Consider the following 17,810-nt stretch of genomic DNA (forward strand, 5'->3'; position numbering starts at 1 on the left):
AGCAGTCGTCCCAGTGGGACACCACTCCTTGTCTTCTGGGCCTATGAATCCACTTGTTATTATCATTCTCCACTTTCTGTCTTAAATCCAGTTTATAATTCATTTACACCTGAAATGTCGACTTTCCAGTTCCTCTGATGCTGCCTGACCTGCTGTGTCCCTCCAGCTCCACACTGTGTTGACTCTGACTCCAGCATCTGCAGTTCTTGCTATCGCACAATAAATGTCTGTCAGTTTTATGACACTACACTTTAAATGTGTAGCAATGCATCTATAACCTATTTTCTTCATTGATTTTTAAAAAAAGCAGAAGAAATTGAATCAGCCCAGGGCTTTTATCTGAGTTAAATCAGTTCATGAATACATCTCTTCTTTCTTATTTTAAAGCACTTTTATGTTTCTCATCTCATAATTCAAGGCACGTCTGCCTATTACTATCTATTTCCTTGATAAACATCGAAGTTAACTAATTATTTAACAGTGTAAGTTAGGTGGATTAGCCATAGGAGATGCAGCCATAGGGTTACAGGTATAGGGTAAGGGGGTGAATCTGGGTAGGATGCTCTTCAAAGGATCAGTGCAGATTCAATGGGCTGAAAGGCCTGCTTCCACACTGTAGGGATTCTGTGATTGTTTAATAGTTCTGCCATCTGTCCTATTGATACATTGTCCTGTTTATCCCTTAATGGTTATGTTTCCACTGCAGCCTTATGTTTTATTCCTGTGCCTGTAAAATATTTTGCAAGTTTGGTTTATGTTCACTGATCGTTTAATTTTGTATATACCTCCTTTCTTTCCTAAGTACTTTTGTGACTTCTCTTCTAGTCTCCTCGTATTCTCTTGTATCATGCACTTCCCTGCTATGTATTACTGTATGCCTCTTTCTTAACCCTCACTTTATCCCAAGTGTTTTTATTCATCCATCAGCAAATATTCAAGGGCTCCTGAAACAGTTTTCTTAAAAATAATTGGAGAAAAAGGCATTGGAAATCAGAATGTGTCAAAATTACATGCATGTAAATGCTGAATATCATTTTCCTTACCAGATGAATGATTGTAGCGAAGCTTTTCTGGAAAAACAGGATTATATTTTCAATTAGTATTACAAGGGAAACGACTGAAGATGTTAAATGAGGCTTGAGACAGGAAATGATAATTTACACAAAAACTGTGGTGATAATTTATTTTGGCATATGCACTCAGTGAACATTATAACACAGAAAGGACAGATAGTTCCAAGGGTTTAATACGTTTGACTGTTCCAAAATATTAGTTACATTCAATTTTGCGTCGGGACACGGGCAGGCTTGTTGCAAGGTTTTGAATAGGTTGCTCAAAAACTATTCAGGAGTCACTGAAGAGCAGTTTCTCGTTCATAGTCAATTGAAGAGAAGGCAGACAAAGACAGAAGTTACCCTCCTCCCTCCGGACAAACCTCAGGGGATCTCTGTCCCACTGTAACTCTCTCATAATCTCTTCGGCCCTGAAACTGCTCGACCATGTCCTAAAGCAAACCAGGTACTACAGCCACATCACCTTCCTTAGCACCTGCCTACAGAACCAGATCATCCCCAATGGACTACAATCCACATTCAAGCCTTCCCAATTTGGCCCCAACCGCGACAATATCTACACTCATGGCATTGAGATCCTTCAGAAGCGTTTCTCCCAGTGACTCCTGAAACACACGCTTGCAGCAATGTGCCGGCATCTCCAGGCACTACAAACAAGCCTATCCCAGCTCAGAGCCTCCCTCTCCCAGACCTGCAAAGGACCTCTCCTGTTTTTTATTCTTCGTAGGATCCACAACCTGAACTCACAATTCTACTCAGCTTTATTGGACACTAAAAGCCGTAAGTACAGTAAACTTACTGGTGCCTACCACCCAAAACGGGCTTCCTCCACCCCCTAAATCCCCAGCCGTACCCAGGACCTTCCCCACAATGCGTCTGCTGCCATTGGCCATGAGGCCACTATCGGAGAACCCACAGATGACGTCACATCCGCCACCGCCGGGTTCCCCACTTCCGGGACAGCGAACACTATCCCTAATCTGGTCAAGCTGTTCCAGTCTAGGTATTGAGAGTGAGACAATTCCAACCCAACCAATTCCCACGGTCTCACTCTACTCTCCATCATCAGCAAAATGATGGAAAGAATCTTCAACAGTGCTACAAAGAAGCACTTGCAAATAAATAACCCTGTCTGTACACATTAGGCCAGGTGAAGAAAGTATCACAGCCTTTGATAGGCAAGGATTCAGCAGCATTCCAAGAGCTTAAAAGATACTGCCACATTAAAAAGAATGACATGTATTTGTATAGCACCTTTCAGAACCACCCAACATCCCACAATGCTTTAAAACTAATAAATTCGAATGAAGTATTTTGAAATTTATTGTTTTTAGGAATGTAGAAAATGCAACAGTCAATTTGTGCACTGCCAACTCCAATGAGGCAGGGGTGCGATACGCATTTTAAATTTTTATGCAAAGGACAACAATACTGCACTCTTTTGGAGAATAGAAACACTGAACTGGGGGGAGTGTTATAAAATTAGTGGGGATTATATAAACACTGGGCTGGGGCAAGTTATAAAAATTACTGGGCTGGGAGGTGTTATAAAATTATTGGGGATTATATAAGCAGAGGGCTGGGGTTAGGGTAGTGTTAAGAAAATCAACAGCAAGAGGAGATCCATCTGGCGGCTGGGTGGTTTGTAGGCTGTGCAGCCACTGCTAGGCCCCGTTCTGAGCCCCAGAAGATCCAGTTTGGGGACAGTCAGAAGACAGAAGGAGCAGTGCTTGGGCCTTGGTCCCTGGGGCTGTTTGAGTAGGAGCAGTCGAGTGAAGTATGAGATGGTAAGGCAAGGTAAGGGAGGGAAGAAAAGGGAGGGATGGCAGGCAGGCAGTTGTGTTCTCAGGCAGTTGTAGACCAGGTTATATGGCTCATTACATGTTTTATGTGACCATAAAATGGGAGTCTGGCCTATGGCAGGTCTGGGGCCATCAGGTTAGGCACAACTGTGCAGAGCAGGGAGGAGCACAGCTGCCTATGCAAGATCCTGCGAATCTGCTGGAAAGACAGATGCACCAACACCAGCGTCTTCGACCAGGCCAACAGCCCCAGCATGGAGGACCTGACCACTCTTGATTGGCTACGATGGGCTGGTCACGTCATCCACATTACTGACACGAGACTTCCCCAAGCAGGCGCTTTACTCCCAGCTTCGAAACGGCAGGCAAGCCCCAGATGGACGGGGGAAGTGCTTCAGTGATAGCCACTGGTGAAGTGCGGCATTCCCACAGACACCTGGGAATCACTGGCCCAAGACTGCCAAGGTGGAGGAGGAGCATCCGGAAAGGTATCGAGACTTGCCGTGGGGATAAAGCGGAAGCCAGGCGAAAGGAGTGCGCTACTACATCAATGCCCCACCCACCCCTTCCCACGAATACTTTCTGCCCAAGTGTAACAGAGCCTGCGGTAGCCGCATTGGTCTGTACAGCCACCTACGGACTTGCCCTGACAGTGGAAGAGAGTCATCCTTGTTTGCAAAGGATTGCCAATGCTGTGCCATCTACGTTGCAATAGTCCTGTCCTGGAGTGAAATTTAAAATGATAAACTTTGCACCAGTAGAAAGATTTCTCCCAACTAAGCCCCTTGCTGACACTCAGATTTGGACATTTTAGAAAGTAGGGCCTAAGTTAAAAAGGAAGGGTTTAAACATATTCACACAATCACATGGATTTTGTCACCTGGTGGATAGTACACAGTAGGTTTTGCTGGAAAAGAAGAATTAAACTTTAACCAATATTAAACAGAATAGAAATGGTTTGATGTACACCCATGCTTAAAGCCAAACAGAAAAATTATGGGATAATAATTAGACATTAGATAATTAGAAAATTTAGATAAAACTATTATGCAAACAGCTGATGCCTGACTATCAGAATGGCTGGATAATTAAACTACTGTCCACTCCTTGGGTGGCAACCTCAGACCAGGCTGGCAGGGACTGGTGGCATGCCATCCTCTACTGGTCCTTGAGGGAGAAAACGCCCTTTCTCTGCACCACAAAGTCCACCAGGAGCTGAAGGCCCCTGTTGGGGAATTGCGGCGCCATTTACCTTTTGCTGACGCCTCCTGCATGAATGTCTGTCACTGTAGGGGGCAGCTTCAGAACGCAATGTGCACTACAGCCTACTAAATATTGTGCAGGTACCAGAGATGTTAGTCTTTTAGTGGATTTCCAGTGAGATGTGAGTTCTTCTGAAGTTACACAGAGTTAAGCTTTAGCAGAGGGGTGCCATAGGGAATGTCAGGGAGGTAAAGCAGTAAGATACAACAAGAAATCTCACTGGGATGCATGGTGAAAAGCCCTCCAAAAACATGACAAAACTAATACATGGTCAAACAAATGTAAGTGAATATTCCAGCAAACTGGGCCTTAGCAGATGTCTTACTTTTTGGAAATATTGCAACCATGTGCATCAGTCAAATCCTTAGAAGATCCACGATAGTCACTGAGCATGTGCACTTTACCTGGTGGATAGTAGATTATAGGCCTTTCTGGAAAAGAAGAAATAAAATGAATCAGTAGTGATGGAGGTTGCTTAACATACACAAGTTAAACCAAAAGAAAGGAAAAAAAGAAAGTAATTTCTGATATATGACGGATGCAAACCAACAAGTGCTGTTCAGTCATCAGAATGGAACAGTTTTCAGGAACAGAGAATGAAGGTTGCAAAACAAGGTTCATGTGACTGCATTCACTAATCTCATACATTTGTGAAGAACACTAGTTTTGAATCTGAACCTAAGTGCATACCAATCTGATCCAAAATAATTCTTGTCAATTTAGCAAACTAAATATACTGAAGTACACTTATTTGAATCTCTCACCAATTCAATTTTGGGTCATTGGTGATTGTCTATGAATGTACACTGAGCCAACACTAATCCCTGACAGCAATTTTGGCACAATCTGGCAGTGCTCTCAAAGAAACCACATAAAGAGTAATTTGCTCTTGGTCAAAGAAACCATTTCAAATAATCCATTTCAAGGGTCAATGGATGTTATATAAACCAGTGTATGATGCAAAAATTGGTGGTGTGGTAAATTGTGAAGAGGATTGCCTTGGATTACAGGAGGATTTGGATGAGCTGTTCAGATGGGCTGATCAGTGGCAAATGGAATTCAATCCAGATAAATGTGAGGTGATGAGCAGGACAAACAAGGCATTGGAATACATTTTGAACAGTAAAACCCTGGGAAGCACCAAGAATCAGAGGGACATTGGTGTGCATGTACACTGGTCCCTTAAGCTATCAGGATAGGTGGATAAATTTGTTAAGAAGGCATTTGGGATATTTGTCTTTATTAGCCGAGGCATAGAGTTTAACAGCAGGGAGGTGATGTTGGAACAGTATAAAACAGTAGTTCAGCCACAGCTAGATTATTGTATGCTGTTCTGGAATGCACATCATAGGATGATATGCTAGCACAGGAAACAGTGCAGAGAAGATTTACCAGGATGTTGTTTTAGTTATGAAGAGAGGTTGGACAGACTGAGGTTATTTTCCTTCAAGCAGAGGAAACTGTTTAAGATGTATAAAATTACCAGGGGCATAGATAGTGTAGACAGGAAGAAACATTTCCCCTTGATGGCAGTATCAATAGACCAGAAAGCACAGATTTAAGGTAAGGGTCAGAAAGTTTAGAGGAGATGTGAGGAAAAACTTTTTTATTCAGAGCTGGTGGGAATCTGGAATTCACTGACACCTAAGGGCAGTAATGTAGACCCATCCTAATATTTCAGAAGTACTGTCTTAGGATGCGCACTTGCAATGCAAAGGCATAAAAGACCAAGTAACCACCAACATCCTGGTCCAAAGAAAAATCATGCAATGTGCTGCAATGACTACCGCCCAGTGGCTGTAACCTCCATAATTATAAAGTGCTTTGAGAGATTAGTCAGGGATCACATCAATTCCAGCCTGACAAATTGCCTTGACCCTTTGCAATTCACTTACTGGCGCAACAGGTCCACAACAGATGCCTGGCCCTACACTCAGCCCTGGAACATCTGTATAACAAAGATATCTATGTCAGGCTCCTACTTATTGCTTACAGCTCTGCCTTTAACACCATAATTACAAACAAACTCATCTCTAAACTCTGAGACTTAGGTCTTGGCTCCCCCTCCCCGTAACTGGATTCTCAACTTCCTGGCCGATTGACCATAAGCAGTAAGAACAGGTGACAACACCTCCTCCACCATAATCCTCAACACCTGAGCCCCACAAGGCTGTGTACTCAGCCCCCTACTGTATTACTTATACACTCTCGACTATGTGGGCAAATGACGCCTCAATTCCATTTAAAGTTTGCTGAAGACACCACCGCTGTAGGTCGACTCTTAAACAACTATGAGATAGAATAGAGGAAAGAGATTGAGTGCTTAGCGGCATGGTGTAAAGACAACAATCTCTCCATCAAAGACAGCAAAATGAAGGAGCTCGTCATTAACTTCAGGAAGTGGAGTGGAGGGCACGCCCCTGTCTGCATCAATGGTGCTGAGGTGCAAATGGTTGACAACGTCAAGTTCCTGGGAGTGATGATCACCAACAATATGTGCTGTTCCACCAATGTTGATGTGATGGTCAAGAAAGCATAACAATGTCTCCACTTCCTCAGGAGGCTCAGGAAATTTGGCAAGTCCATAAGAACTATTACCAACTTAAATAGATGCACCATAGAAAGCATCCTATCTGGATGCATCACAGTGTGGTATGGCAACTATGCTTCCCAAGACTGCAAGAAATTACAGAGAGTCATGATCACAGCCCAGTCCATTATGCGAACCAGCCTTCCATCCACTGACTCTATCTATACTTTCTGCTGCCTTGAGAAAGCAACCAACATAATCAAAGACTCCTCCCATCCCAGTTATACACTCTTCCACCCTCTTCCTTCAGGCAAAAGGTATAAAGTTTGAATATATGCATGGATAGATTCAAGAACAATTTCTTCCCCTCTCTTGTTAGACTTTTGAACAGACCTCTCAAATGTTATTGTTGATCTCTCTGCACCTTCTCTGTGGCTTTAACGTTATATTCTGCAATCTGTTCTGCTACCCTGATGCACTTTGTATGGAATGATCTGCCTATATAGCACATAAAACAACGCCTTCCACTGTAACTTGATACATGTGACAACAATAAATCAAACTCAATCAAACTCAAACTCAGGTGCTGGAAAATAAGAACAGTTAGGTGGTTGTTTTTGACTGGCTTGAAGAATTTGAGACAAAAATAGTGTCCATTTACACAATCCTAGTTAGCACTGTGCTGCCAGGAGTTCAGTCTATTTGAATAATTTTAATTTTACTTGGAATAATTTGAATAATAATGCCTGTGCACACAGGGCCAGGCATATGAAGCATCACAATGATTTGAGATTTGGGGATTTTTCAGCTTCTCAAACCCTCAAAAGATATTGTCACTTTAAGAAGATGTACATGTATCTAATAAGTCCTTGCACGACTAAGTTGCCATAGTTTTACCAGACAATAGGGCTTGTTCTCTCATTAACTGGTCTGGTTTAACCTGAGGAACACTACATCTCAGGAAAATGGCAAAGTTGAGAAGGAAAGTCCTTCATGCTAGCCTCAGCTGATGCAGGAATTGAACCAACATTGTTGGCGTCACTAGATAAACCAACCCTATCCAATACTGCACAGCACATTTATGGTAATTAAGTAAATTAAAGTGTAGCCATTTCTAGTAATGTAACAAGTGCAAGTTATTTCGTGCACTCTAAAATCACATGTATTAAATGTGATCAGTATTTTCTGATGTTTATTCAGGGGCAAATAATAACCATGTCTTGGTGAATGACTCATCTGTTCTGTTTGGAAATAATGTCAGGGAACTGATAGTGACCTGAGAGGGGAAGGTGCCTTGAGGTTTCTTGCAAAGAACAGCACATCCGAAAATGATGCACCCTCACTAGTGCACCACAGCGTCACCTAGAATGCTACAGTCCAGTCCTGGCGCGAAATTTAAAATGATGAACTTTGCCCAACTAAGATCCTGCTAATGGTTGGAAATTAGGGCCTAGGTCAAGATGAAAAGGGATCAAAGATATTCATTCACCAACATGTAATTTGCCACCTGGTGAATAGTGAATATTTCTCTGGAGGGGAAGTAAACTTCAATAGAAACAGAATGGGGATTTGTTTGAAACATGGATACATGTCTTCAGTAAGGAAAAACAAGAGAAAATTTTTGAGATAAAATGGCATAATACAAACAGCTGTTGCTCATTTGTCAAAACAGCATCAATGGACATCCATGTGGAACAAGAATGTGCTACTTAAACATTGATGAGCCTGTTTGTTTTTACCTGGTGGATAGTATAGAGTAGGTTTTTCTGGAAAAACGTGAATTCAAACACGAATCAATTTTAAACAAGATGGTAAATCTTAGACATGTGCATGTTTAAAGAATAGCTCAGAAGGATAAATAATTTCTTATTGAAAAATTGTGCAATAGAACATGGTAAAAACTACTGATCAGTACCGTAAGAGGCTTGAGTATACAACTGCACAATTGTAGGGTCTGGGAAGGTTTCAGGGGCTGAATATTCCACTCAGTGCGAATCCTTTGCTTCACTGGGAAACAGATGATGTATACTACTTGGGTCTGTGAGGTTAAAGACTCTAACTTAATACAATTCTGCTCATTCTCCTGATGGTGTACGGTGTATCGTGGTTGTCACATTTATGAATTTATGGAATTTAGAATGGTGGAAATTACAAACAACATGATGCAGTAGGTCCTCAATATGAAGATAGTGATGTTTCTATATAAGGATTGTCCATGTCATCCTGAACATTACTGTCATATGTAGAGATATCTGCAAAAACTAGATAAGTAGGGACAGCTCATGTAGCTTTTATCCCTCAAGCTCAATCTCTTGCCACAGGATAGCAATCAGTCTGGCTGACTTTCCCTTCAGCAATGAGCCAGTAGTTCTGCTGTATCAAGTTATTCTTGGTGAAGCATATTGGAGTCCAACATCCGGTCTGCATTCTTTGCTTTTTCCAAACATTACTTAATCAGCTGAGAGATTGAAGCATCTGGCAGCTGGCAGGTACAATTTGTACAATTTGACAAATCTTTGTACAATTTGTACAATCCTTGTACAATTTGACCCAAATACATGAACTTTCATGGTGTCCAGATCCATTATTGTGAACAACAAGGGCCATGCGTTCCTAGCTTTCTACTATTGTGCTGCTACCTTTTGTGAATATCCTTCCTAGTGGGACAGGACACATTTAAGAACATTGTTGGGGGAGTCTGGGATGTTGCCTGAAAGGTATGACTGAATGAGGGTGACTGTGTAAGCCTGTCATACGATGATTCTGTGGGATATCTCCCTCAACATGTCACAAGTCAGTGGGTAGTGGTGAATTCGACTTTGTAGTGTCGACTGGGCTTTGAGTGACTTTGCCGAGATCAATGCCAGAGAACCTGTTTGTTTACTTTTTTTTGCATATTTGACACTTGCTTGTCCTGAAGTGCGATTTGAGTTTACTATGCCTCAGACACAAAATTTCTGCCAATTGGGCCACTGCTCAAACTTTAAAATTTGAACATGTTATAATCCTAGGCAGAAGTCATCATTAGGAGAGTAATGAGCATGTCAACGATGAGCATGTCCTTTTTTACCTGGTAGATTATAATCGGTAGGTTTTCCTGGAAGAGAGAATTAAATTTTGAATCAATGGCAGGATGATAATTGTTTGACATACCCTTTTCTCAATAACAGAAAGGAAAAATACAAAGGAATCTCACAAAACTCATTTATAGAAACAGTTGATGCCCACTTGTCAGCAAGGATGCACATTCCTGCAACAGAATCTGAAGGTTATAAAACAGGCTCAAGTGACTGGGAAGCACACTGGTTGCATTACTGAAGCTAACTGTGCGCCAATCTGATCCAAATCTTGTCCATCTCACAAATAAATCAAAATAACCATCACACATTTTATGAGAATCTCTCACCATTTCAGTTCTGTGGCATGGTCACATGGATATTTACACTGTGCCAACACTGAGTCCTGACTGTAATTTTGACCCAATCCGGCAGCGCTCCCAAACAAACAGCATGAAACAACATGTCTTGACTCAATTGTGAAGTTGTGGGAAAGCATTACAAATAATGTAATTAATTCTCTCTCAAGGGTCAATGGACAGCATCAGTATATTACCAGAACATTTACACAGTTCAGGTAAGTTTTGAGTTATTAGAAAGTTAGCTCATTTGAATAATTTATGTCATGCCTTTGCGCACTGCATCAGGTACGGGAAGTATCACAATCCTTTTGATAGTTGGGGATTCAGCAGCTGTTCAAGTGTTTAAAAGATACCATGTCTTTTTTATTCACTTGTGGGACATGAGACATGGCTGGCTGGCCAGCACTTATTGCCCATCCCTTGTTTTCCTTGAGAAACATAGAATCCCTACACTGCGGAAAGAGGCCATTTGGTCCAATGAGTTTGCACCAACCCTCAGAAGAGTATCCCACCACACCCACCCTATTCCTGTAACTCCATGTTTCCTGTGACTAATCCACCTAGCCAACACATTCCTGGACACTAAGACTATTTAGCACGGCCAATCCAACGAACTTGCACATCTTTAGACAGTGGAAGGAAACCAGAGCACCCAGCAGAAACCCACACAGAAATGGGGAGAACGTGCAAACTCCTCACAGACAGTCACCCCAAGGCTGAAATCAAACCCAGGACTCTGGTTCTGTGAGGCAGGAGGGTTAACCATTGAGCCACTGTGAGACGTGGTTGTGAGTTGCCTTCTTGAACCGCTGCAATCCCTGTACTGTAGGTGGATCCACAATGTCTTTAGGGTGGGAATTCCAGGATTTTCACTGAGTGACAGAGAAGTAACTCCAATATATTTCAAAGTCAGGATGGTGAGTGGTTTTGGGGGGGAACCTGCATGTGCTAGTGTTCCCATGTATCTGCTGCCTTTGCCCTTCTTGGTGGAAGTGGTTGTGGATTTGGAAGGTTCTGTCTAAGGATTTTTGATGAATTTCCGAAGTGTATCTTGTAGATAATACATACTGCTGCTACTGAACATTGGAAGTGAATGGAGTGGATGTTTGTTGATGTGGTGCAAATCAACCGGGCTGCTTTGTCTTGGATGGTGTCAAACTCCTTGAGTGTTATAGGTGTTGCGCCCATCCAGGCATGTGGGGAACTAGGAGGTTAGTTACTTGCCACAGTATTCCTAGCTTCTGATCTGTTCTTGTAGGCACTGTATTTAGATGGCAAGACGAGTTAAGTTTCTGGCAAATGGTAAACCCAGGATGTTAATAGTGAGGGATTCAGAGATGGTGACACAATTGAATGTCAAGGATGATGGTTAGATTGACTCTAAATGGAGATGCTAATTGCCTGGCATTTGTGTGGCACAATTGTTACATGGTACATATCAGCCCAAGGCTGGGTATTGTCCAGATCTTGTTGCATTTGAACATGGGCTGCTCTGGTATTGTAGGAGTTGCATTGGTGCTGAACATTGTGCAATCATTGGTGAACATCCCCACTTCTGATCTTATGATGGAGGGAAGGTCATTGAAGAAGCAGCTGAAAATGGTTGGGCCTAGGACACTACCCTGAGGAACTCCTGTGGAGATGTCCTGGAGTGAGTTGACTGATCTCCAACAACCATGACCATCTCCTTATGTGTCAGGTATGACTCCAACCAGCGGACAGTTTGCTTCCTGATACCTATTGATTCCAGTTTTGCTAGGGCTCCCTGATGCCACACTTGGTCAAATATGGCCTTGCTGTCAAGGGCTGTCACTTTCACCTCACCGTTGGAATTCAGTTTTTTTTTCCATGTTTGAGCCAAGGCTGTAATGAGGTAAGGAGCTGAGTGGCCCTGGCGGAACCCAAACTGGGCGTCGCTAGACAGGTTATTACTGAGCAGGTGCTGCTTGAAAGCACAGTTGATGACACCTTCCATCACTTTACTGATGATCAAGTTGGGGTGGTAGTGTTGGATTTATCCTGTGTTTTGTGCCAGGACATACCTGTGCAATTTTCCACACTGTCAGTTAGATGCCAGTGTTGTAACTGTACTGGAACAGCTTGGCTAGGGGAGTGGCGAGTTCTGGAGTACAAGTCATCAGTACTATTGCTGGAATGTTGTCAGGGCCCATAGCCTTTGCATTATCCAGTGCCTCCAACCGTTTCTAGATATCACATGGAGAGATTTGAATGGCTGAACACTGGTATCTGTAATGTTGGGGACCACTGGAGGAGGCCAAGATGGATCATCCACTCAGCACTTCTGGCTGAAGATTGCTGTGAACGCTTCAACCTTATCTTTTGCACTGATGTGCTGGGCTCCTCCATCATTGAGGAAGGGGATATTTGTGTAGCCTCCTCCTCCAGTGAGTTGTTTAATTGTCCACCACCATTCACGACTGGATATGGCAAGACTGCAGAGCTTAGATCTGATCCGTTTGTTGTGGGATTGTGTAACTCTGCTTATCATTTGCTGCTTATACTGTTTGGCACATAATTAGTCTTTTTTGGTAGCTTCTTTAGGTTGACAGCTCATGTTTAGGCATGCCTAGTGCTGCTCCTGGCATGCCCCCTTGCATTCTCTATTAAACCATGGTTGATCCCCTGAATTGATGTCACTGATTGAGTGGGTGATATGCCGAGCCATGAGGTTGCAGTTAGTGCTGGAGTACAATTCTGCTGCTGTTGATAGCTCACATGAATGTGACAGGACTGTACAGCTTATATCTGATCCATTGGTTGTGGGATCACTTACCTCTGATAATCACTTGTTGCTTATGCTGTTTGGCACATATCCTCATGGATGCCCCATCTCAGTTCTAGATCTGTTCAAAGTCTGTCCCATTTCGCATGGTGATCGTGCCACACAACACGATGGAGGGTATTCTCAATGTGAATGTGGGATTTGTCTCAACAAGGACTGTGCGGTGGTCACTCTTACTGATACTGTCATGGACAGGTACATCTGCAGCTGGCAGATTGGTGAGGATGAGGTCAAGTATGTTTTTCCCTCTTGTTGGTTCCCTCACCACCTGCTGCAAACCCAGTCTAGCAATTATGTCCTTTAGGATCCAATCAGCTCCATCAGTAGGACTGCTGTTGAGTCACTCGGTGCTGTACATTGAAATCCCCCACCCAGAGTGTATTCTGCACCCTTGCCACCTTCAGTGCTTTCTCCAAGTGTTGCTGAGGGAGGACAATACATGGTAATCAGCAGGAGGTTTCTGTGCCCACTTCATGGGGTCTGAAGTCAATGTGGAGGACTCCCAGGGCAACTCCTCACAACTGTATACCACTGTCTGCTACCTCTGCTGGGTCTGTTCTGCTGTTGGTAGAGAACATATCCAGGGATGGTGATGGTGGTGTTCAGAACATTGTAAGGTACGATTCCGTAAGTATGAATATGTCAAGCTGCTGCTTGGCTAATCTGTGAGATGGCTCTCCCAATTTTGGCATGAGTCCCAAAATGTTAGTGAGTAGGACTTTGCTGGGTCAACAGGGCTGTTTCTGTCATTGCCTGTTTCCATGCCTGCGTGGATGCCAGATGGTCCATCTGGTTTCAGTCACTTGTTGAGACTTTGTAGCAATTGATACAACTGAATGGTTTGTTAGGTCATTTCAGAGGGCAGTTAAGAGTCAGCCATATTTCTGTGGGTTTGGAGTCACATGTTGGCCAGACCTGATGAGGATGGAAAATTTCTTTTCCTGAAGGCCATTAGTGAGCCAGATGGGATTTTCAGATGATCGTCAATTATTTCATGGTGATCAGTCGATTCTTAATTCCAGGTAACTTTTTCAAAATTGAATTCAAATTCCCTCATCTGCCAAGGCAGAATTCAAATCTGGGTTACCAAAACATTAACTGAGTTTCTGAATTACCACATGAGACGTAAGTTCTGGATCATTGGTCAATGTTATTGACCGTAAGTTTTGGCTGATCACTTGCCATCGCTTTGGCACAAACAAACAAAACTCCCTGAGAAAAAGCCAAAGAATTGTAGGTGCTGGAAATCTGAAACAAAAACAGAAATCATTGGAAAAAACTCAGCAGGTCTGGTAGCATCTGTGGAAAGAAAGCAGGATTAATGCTCCAGGTCCAGTGACTCTGTTCACTGAGCTTTTCCAGCAATTTCTGATTTTGTTTCAGAACTCTGAGAAATGGAGGAAAGTATAATTTGGTCCTCACACAATTGTGAGTGAAATTTATGGTGAAATTTGGAAAAATCATGACAAATAATGAATCTAATTCACTGTCGAGCATCAGTGGATTGTAGATTATCCATTGCCCATGTATTGCTGGGTCACAGGATGCCAACAGTGTCAATTTGCACTGTCTTTCTGACCTGGGTGCTACCAAGAGGTTAGCTCATTTCAATCACTGTGTACATGACAGTGCACACTGAGTCAGGGGTTGGATATATCCTGACCCTTTGATATCCAGGCATTCTGCATCTCTCCAAGTGCACATAAGAAAGTGTCAATGAAATAGAAGGACATACCATTCACGATACCTGTTCTGACCTATGCTGAAGCTCTGCAATCCAACATGGTTTAAGTGCCAAACAGCATGATGTTACATTATCTCCAGTGTGAAGAAGGGACGTATTTCTTGGCAAGGACGGTACACTTGTCACTCCTGACATTCCTGTCATAGATCAAGGTATCTGCAACAGGACGACAGTTGAGGAAAAGCTTAAGTAGCTTTTCACTGTTGTGCTTTTTCTCTCACCACAACATGCAGGCCCAGTCTAGCAGGTTTGTTGTTCGGGATTTGGCCATTCAATCTGTTATACTGAGACAATGTAGATTATGGACATTGAAGTCCCTCATCCAGTTTACAAGCTATGTGTCTTCCAAGCAGTGTTTAACAAGGTGAAGTACCAAAAGAGACCATAAGACATAGGAGCAGAAATTAGGCCATTCAGCCTACCGAGTCTGCTCCGCCACTTAATCATGGCTGATAAGTTCCTCAACTCCATTCACCTGCTTTCTCTCCATAACCCTTGATCCCCTTGATAATCAGATTCATCAGCTGAGACTGTGGTATCAATAATTATACAATGGTTTCCTTGTACATTTGGACCTGATGCTGTGACCGTTTAAGGGGTTCAGGGTCATTGTTCAGGACATTCGGGGCCATGATTTCCTGGCTTTATACTACTGTGTTGCTACCTCTTTTTTAAAAAAAAAATTTCAAAATATTCTTTATTCATAAAAAAAGTCTTTATATTCATATATAATTACTAAAGCAGTTTGGTTCTGTATGGTCTTGGCATATGGAGAACAAACAAACATTGGAATTTGACTTTCCTAACAGTTGAAACAAAATCGAGGCATTTCTTACTTATGCAAGATACTATTTACATAGATTTGAGGCACCAGAAGGGTCCGATGACTGTACTTTGGCTGAAAGACCATAGATGATGGTTTTTCCCCACTGTGCCTTGGCAGCAGCTGCCCAAGTTTTAGTGCGTCCCTCAGCACGTGGTCCTGGGCCTTGGGATGTGCCAGTCTGCAACATTGGTTTGAGGTCAACTTCTTGAAATGGAAGACCAACAAGTTTCGGCCAAACCGAAGAGCGTCTTTCACCGAGTTGATGGTCCTCTAGGTGCAGTCATGTCTGTCTCAGTGTGCATCCCAGGGAACAGACCACAGAGCATACAGTCCTGCATCACGGAGCTGCTCAGGATGAAACTCGACAAAAAACACAGCATCTTTCTCCAGATTTCCTTTGCTAAGGTGCATTCCAGCAGGAAATGTGTGACAATCTGAACCTCCCCATAGCTGTTTCAAGGGCAGCATGCGGTGGCGCACTGACTGGGCATATTGAAGGATTTCACAGGTAGTACCCTTCTCACCACGAGCCAAGTGATATCTTGGTGCTAAAATAGCCTCTGATTGTCTCTGAATTACGGCATCTGCAGTTCTTTTGATATCTGGTGATGAGGCATTCTGTCAAATGACTTTAACAGTCTGCGCAGGGAACTACCTGATAGGATCTGCCTTCACCTTTTTCCGCAGGATCTCAAGGATGCTACATGCTGACCACATCCTGATGGACTTGTGGTCAAAGGTATTTTTCTTTGCAAATTTCTCCATGAAGGGCAAGTGATACAGAACAGTTCAACTACTTGAAGCATTCCATGGCAGCGAGGCCAGTCCCATCCTTCGCAAAACCGGGGACAGGTAGAACCTTAGTATGTAGTGACACTTGGTGTTTGCATATTGAGAGTCTATGCACAGCTTGAAGAAGCCACACATAAAGGTGGTCATCAGGATGAGGATGTTCTCCTCCCACCTTATTCAGAGTTTTGTACATGGTGTCCCTGTGGACATGGTCCATCTTAGACCTCCAGATGAAATGGATGATGGCTCAGGTGACTGCAATGGCACAGGCTCTGGGAATGGGCCAGAACTGCACCATATACAACTGCACCAAGAGTACCTCACACTTGATGATCAGGATTTTACCCCCAGTGGAGAGGGAGTGACACTCCCAAAAACCCAGTTTCAGCCTCATTTTGATGATGCACTCATTCCAAGTTTTTGCACACACCCTGGCCCCTCCAAACTATGTTCCCAGCACCTTCAGGTAATCAGTCCTAATGGTGAACAGCATAAAGGATCAGTTGGCTCAATTCTCAAAGAACATGGGCTCGCTCTTGCCTTGATTTACCTTGGCTCCTGAGGCCAGTTCAAACTGGTCTCAGATGCTCATGAACATGCGCACTGACAGCAGATCTGAACAGAAAAAGGCATGTCATCCATGTACAGGGAGGCTTTGACCTGCAGGTCTCTGTTGTCTGGAATAGTCACCTCTCTCAGACTCACACCTTTCCTGATGGACTCAACAAAAGGCTCTATATAACACACAAACTAGGTAGGAGAGAGTGGGCAGTCCTGCCTGACTCCAGATCTGATCAGGAAGTTTTCTGATTCCCACCCATTAATTGAGTCTGCTCCTTAATGATGTTTGTGTTGAGCTGTTGGATCCAGTTGTGAATTCCCTACCCAAAGCCCATTTTGGACAGCACGTCATACATGTATGTAGGATATTCAGTCAAAGGCCTTCTCCTGGTCCCAGCAGATGAGGCAGGTGTCCACTCTTCTGTCCTGCACGTAAGTGATTGTATCCCTGAGTAGCGCGAGACAGTCAGAGATCCTCTTGCCTGATACAGCACAAGTTTGGTCAGGGTGAATCACTGATCCCAAAGCAGACCTGACCTGGTTGGCAATGGCCTTACATAGGATTTTGTGATCTGCACTCTGCATTGCAATTGGTCGCTAATTTCTAACTTGCCTCTTATGGTCCTACTAGAGGAACAGGGCATGCCTAGGAACTTCATTGGAAGAGTATGGGTTGTTGGCTGACATGTCTGATTCTGTGCGTGTAACTATGAAACTTTGTAATGCAACTAGTCTGTGGGACAATTTTCTTGACATATTGCAAGTTCCCATATGGTGGTGACGTGAACTGTACACAATTAAAGGGGCTGGGATGTGTCTTTGTCAAGGTCAATACTGATGCCCTGTACAGTTTTTCTTGAAAACTAATTTGATACTTGGTTGTTCTCAACTGTGATTTGACCTTTACTTGGTTCAGATACAAGATTTCCACTGATCAGATCACAGCTGACACTTTAAATGTAGACAGATCACATTATCAGCAGATCAATGGGAGTCAC

At 43.2% G+C, this 17,810-nt stretch overlaps 1 protein-coding gene across 1 annotated transcript in view; it reads right to left on the reverse strand.

Moving 5' to 3' along the window:
* LOC125485264 (mucin-6-like) overlaps window positions 1-17,810 on the reverse strand; it is a 369,065-nt gene that overhangs the window by 25,392 nt on the left and 325,863 nt on the right. Inside the window, exon 17 of the mRNA XM_048607277.1 lies at window positions 4,464-4,569. Coding sequence (XP_048463234.1) covers window positions 4,464-4,569 — 106 coding nt within the window. The remainder of the gene's footprint in view (window positions 1-4,463; window positions 4,570-17,810) is intronic.

The sequence above is a fragment of the Rhincodon typus genome, chromosome 17, assembly GCF_021869965.1.
Source record: "Rhincodon typus isolate 14 chromosome 17, sRhiTyp1.1, whole genome shotgun sequence".
NCBI classification, from domain to species: domain Eukaryota; kingdom Metazoa; phylum Chordata; class Chondrichthyes; order Orectolobiformes; family Rhincodontidae; genus Rhincodon; species Rhincodon typus.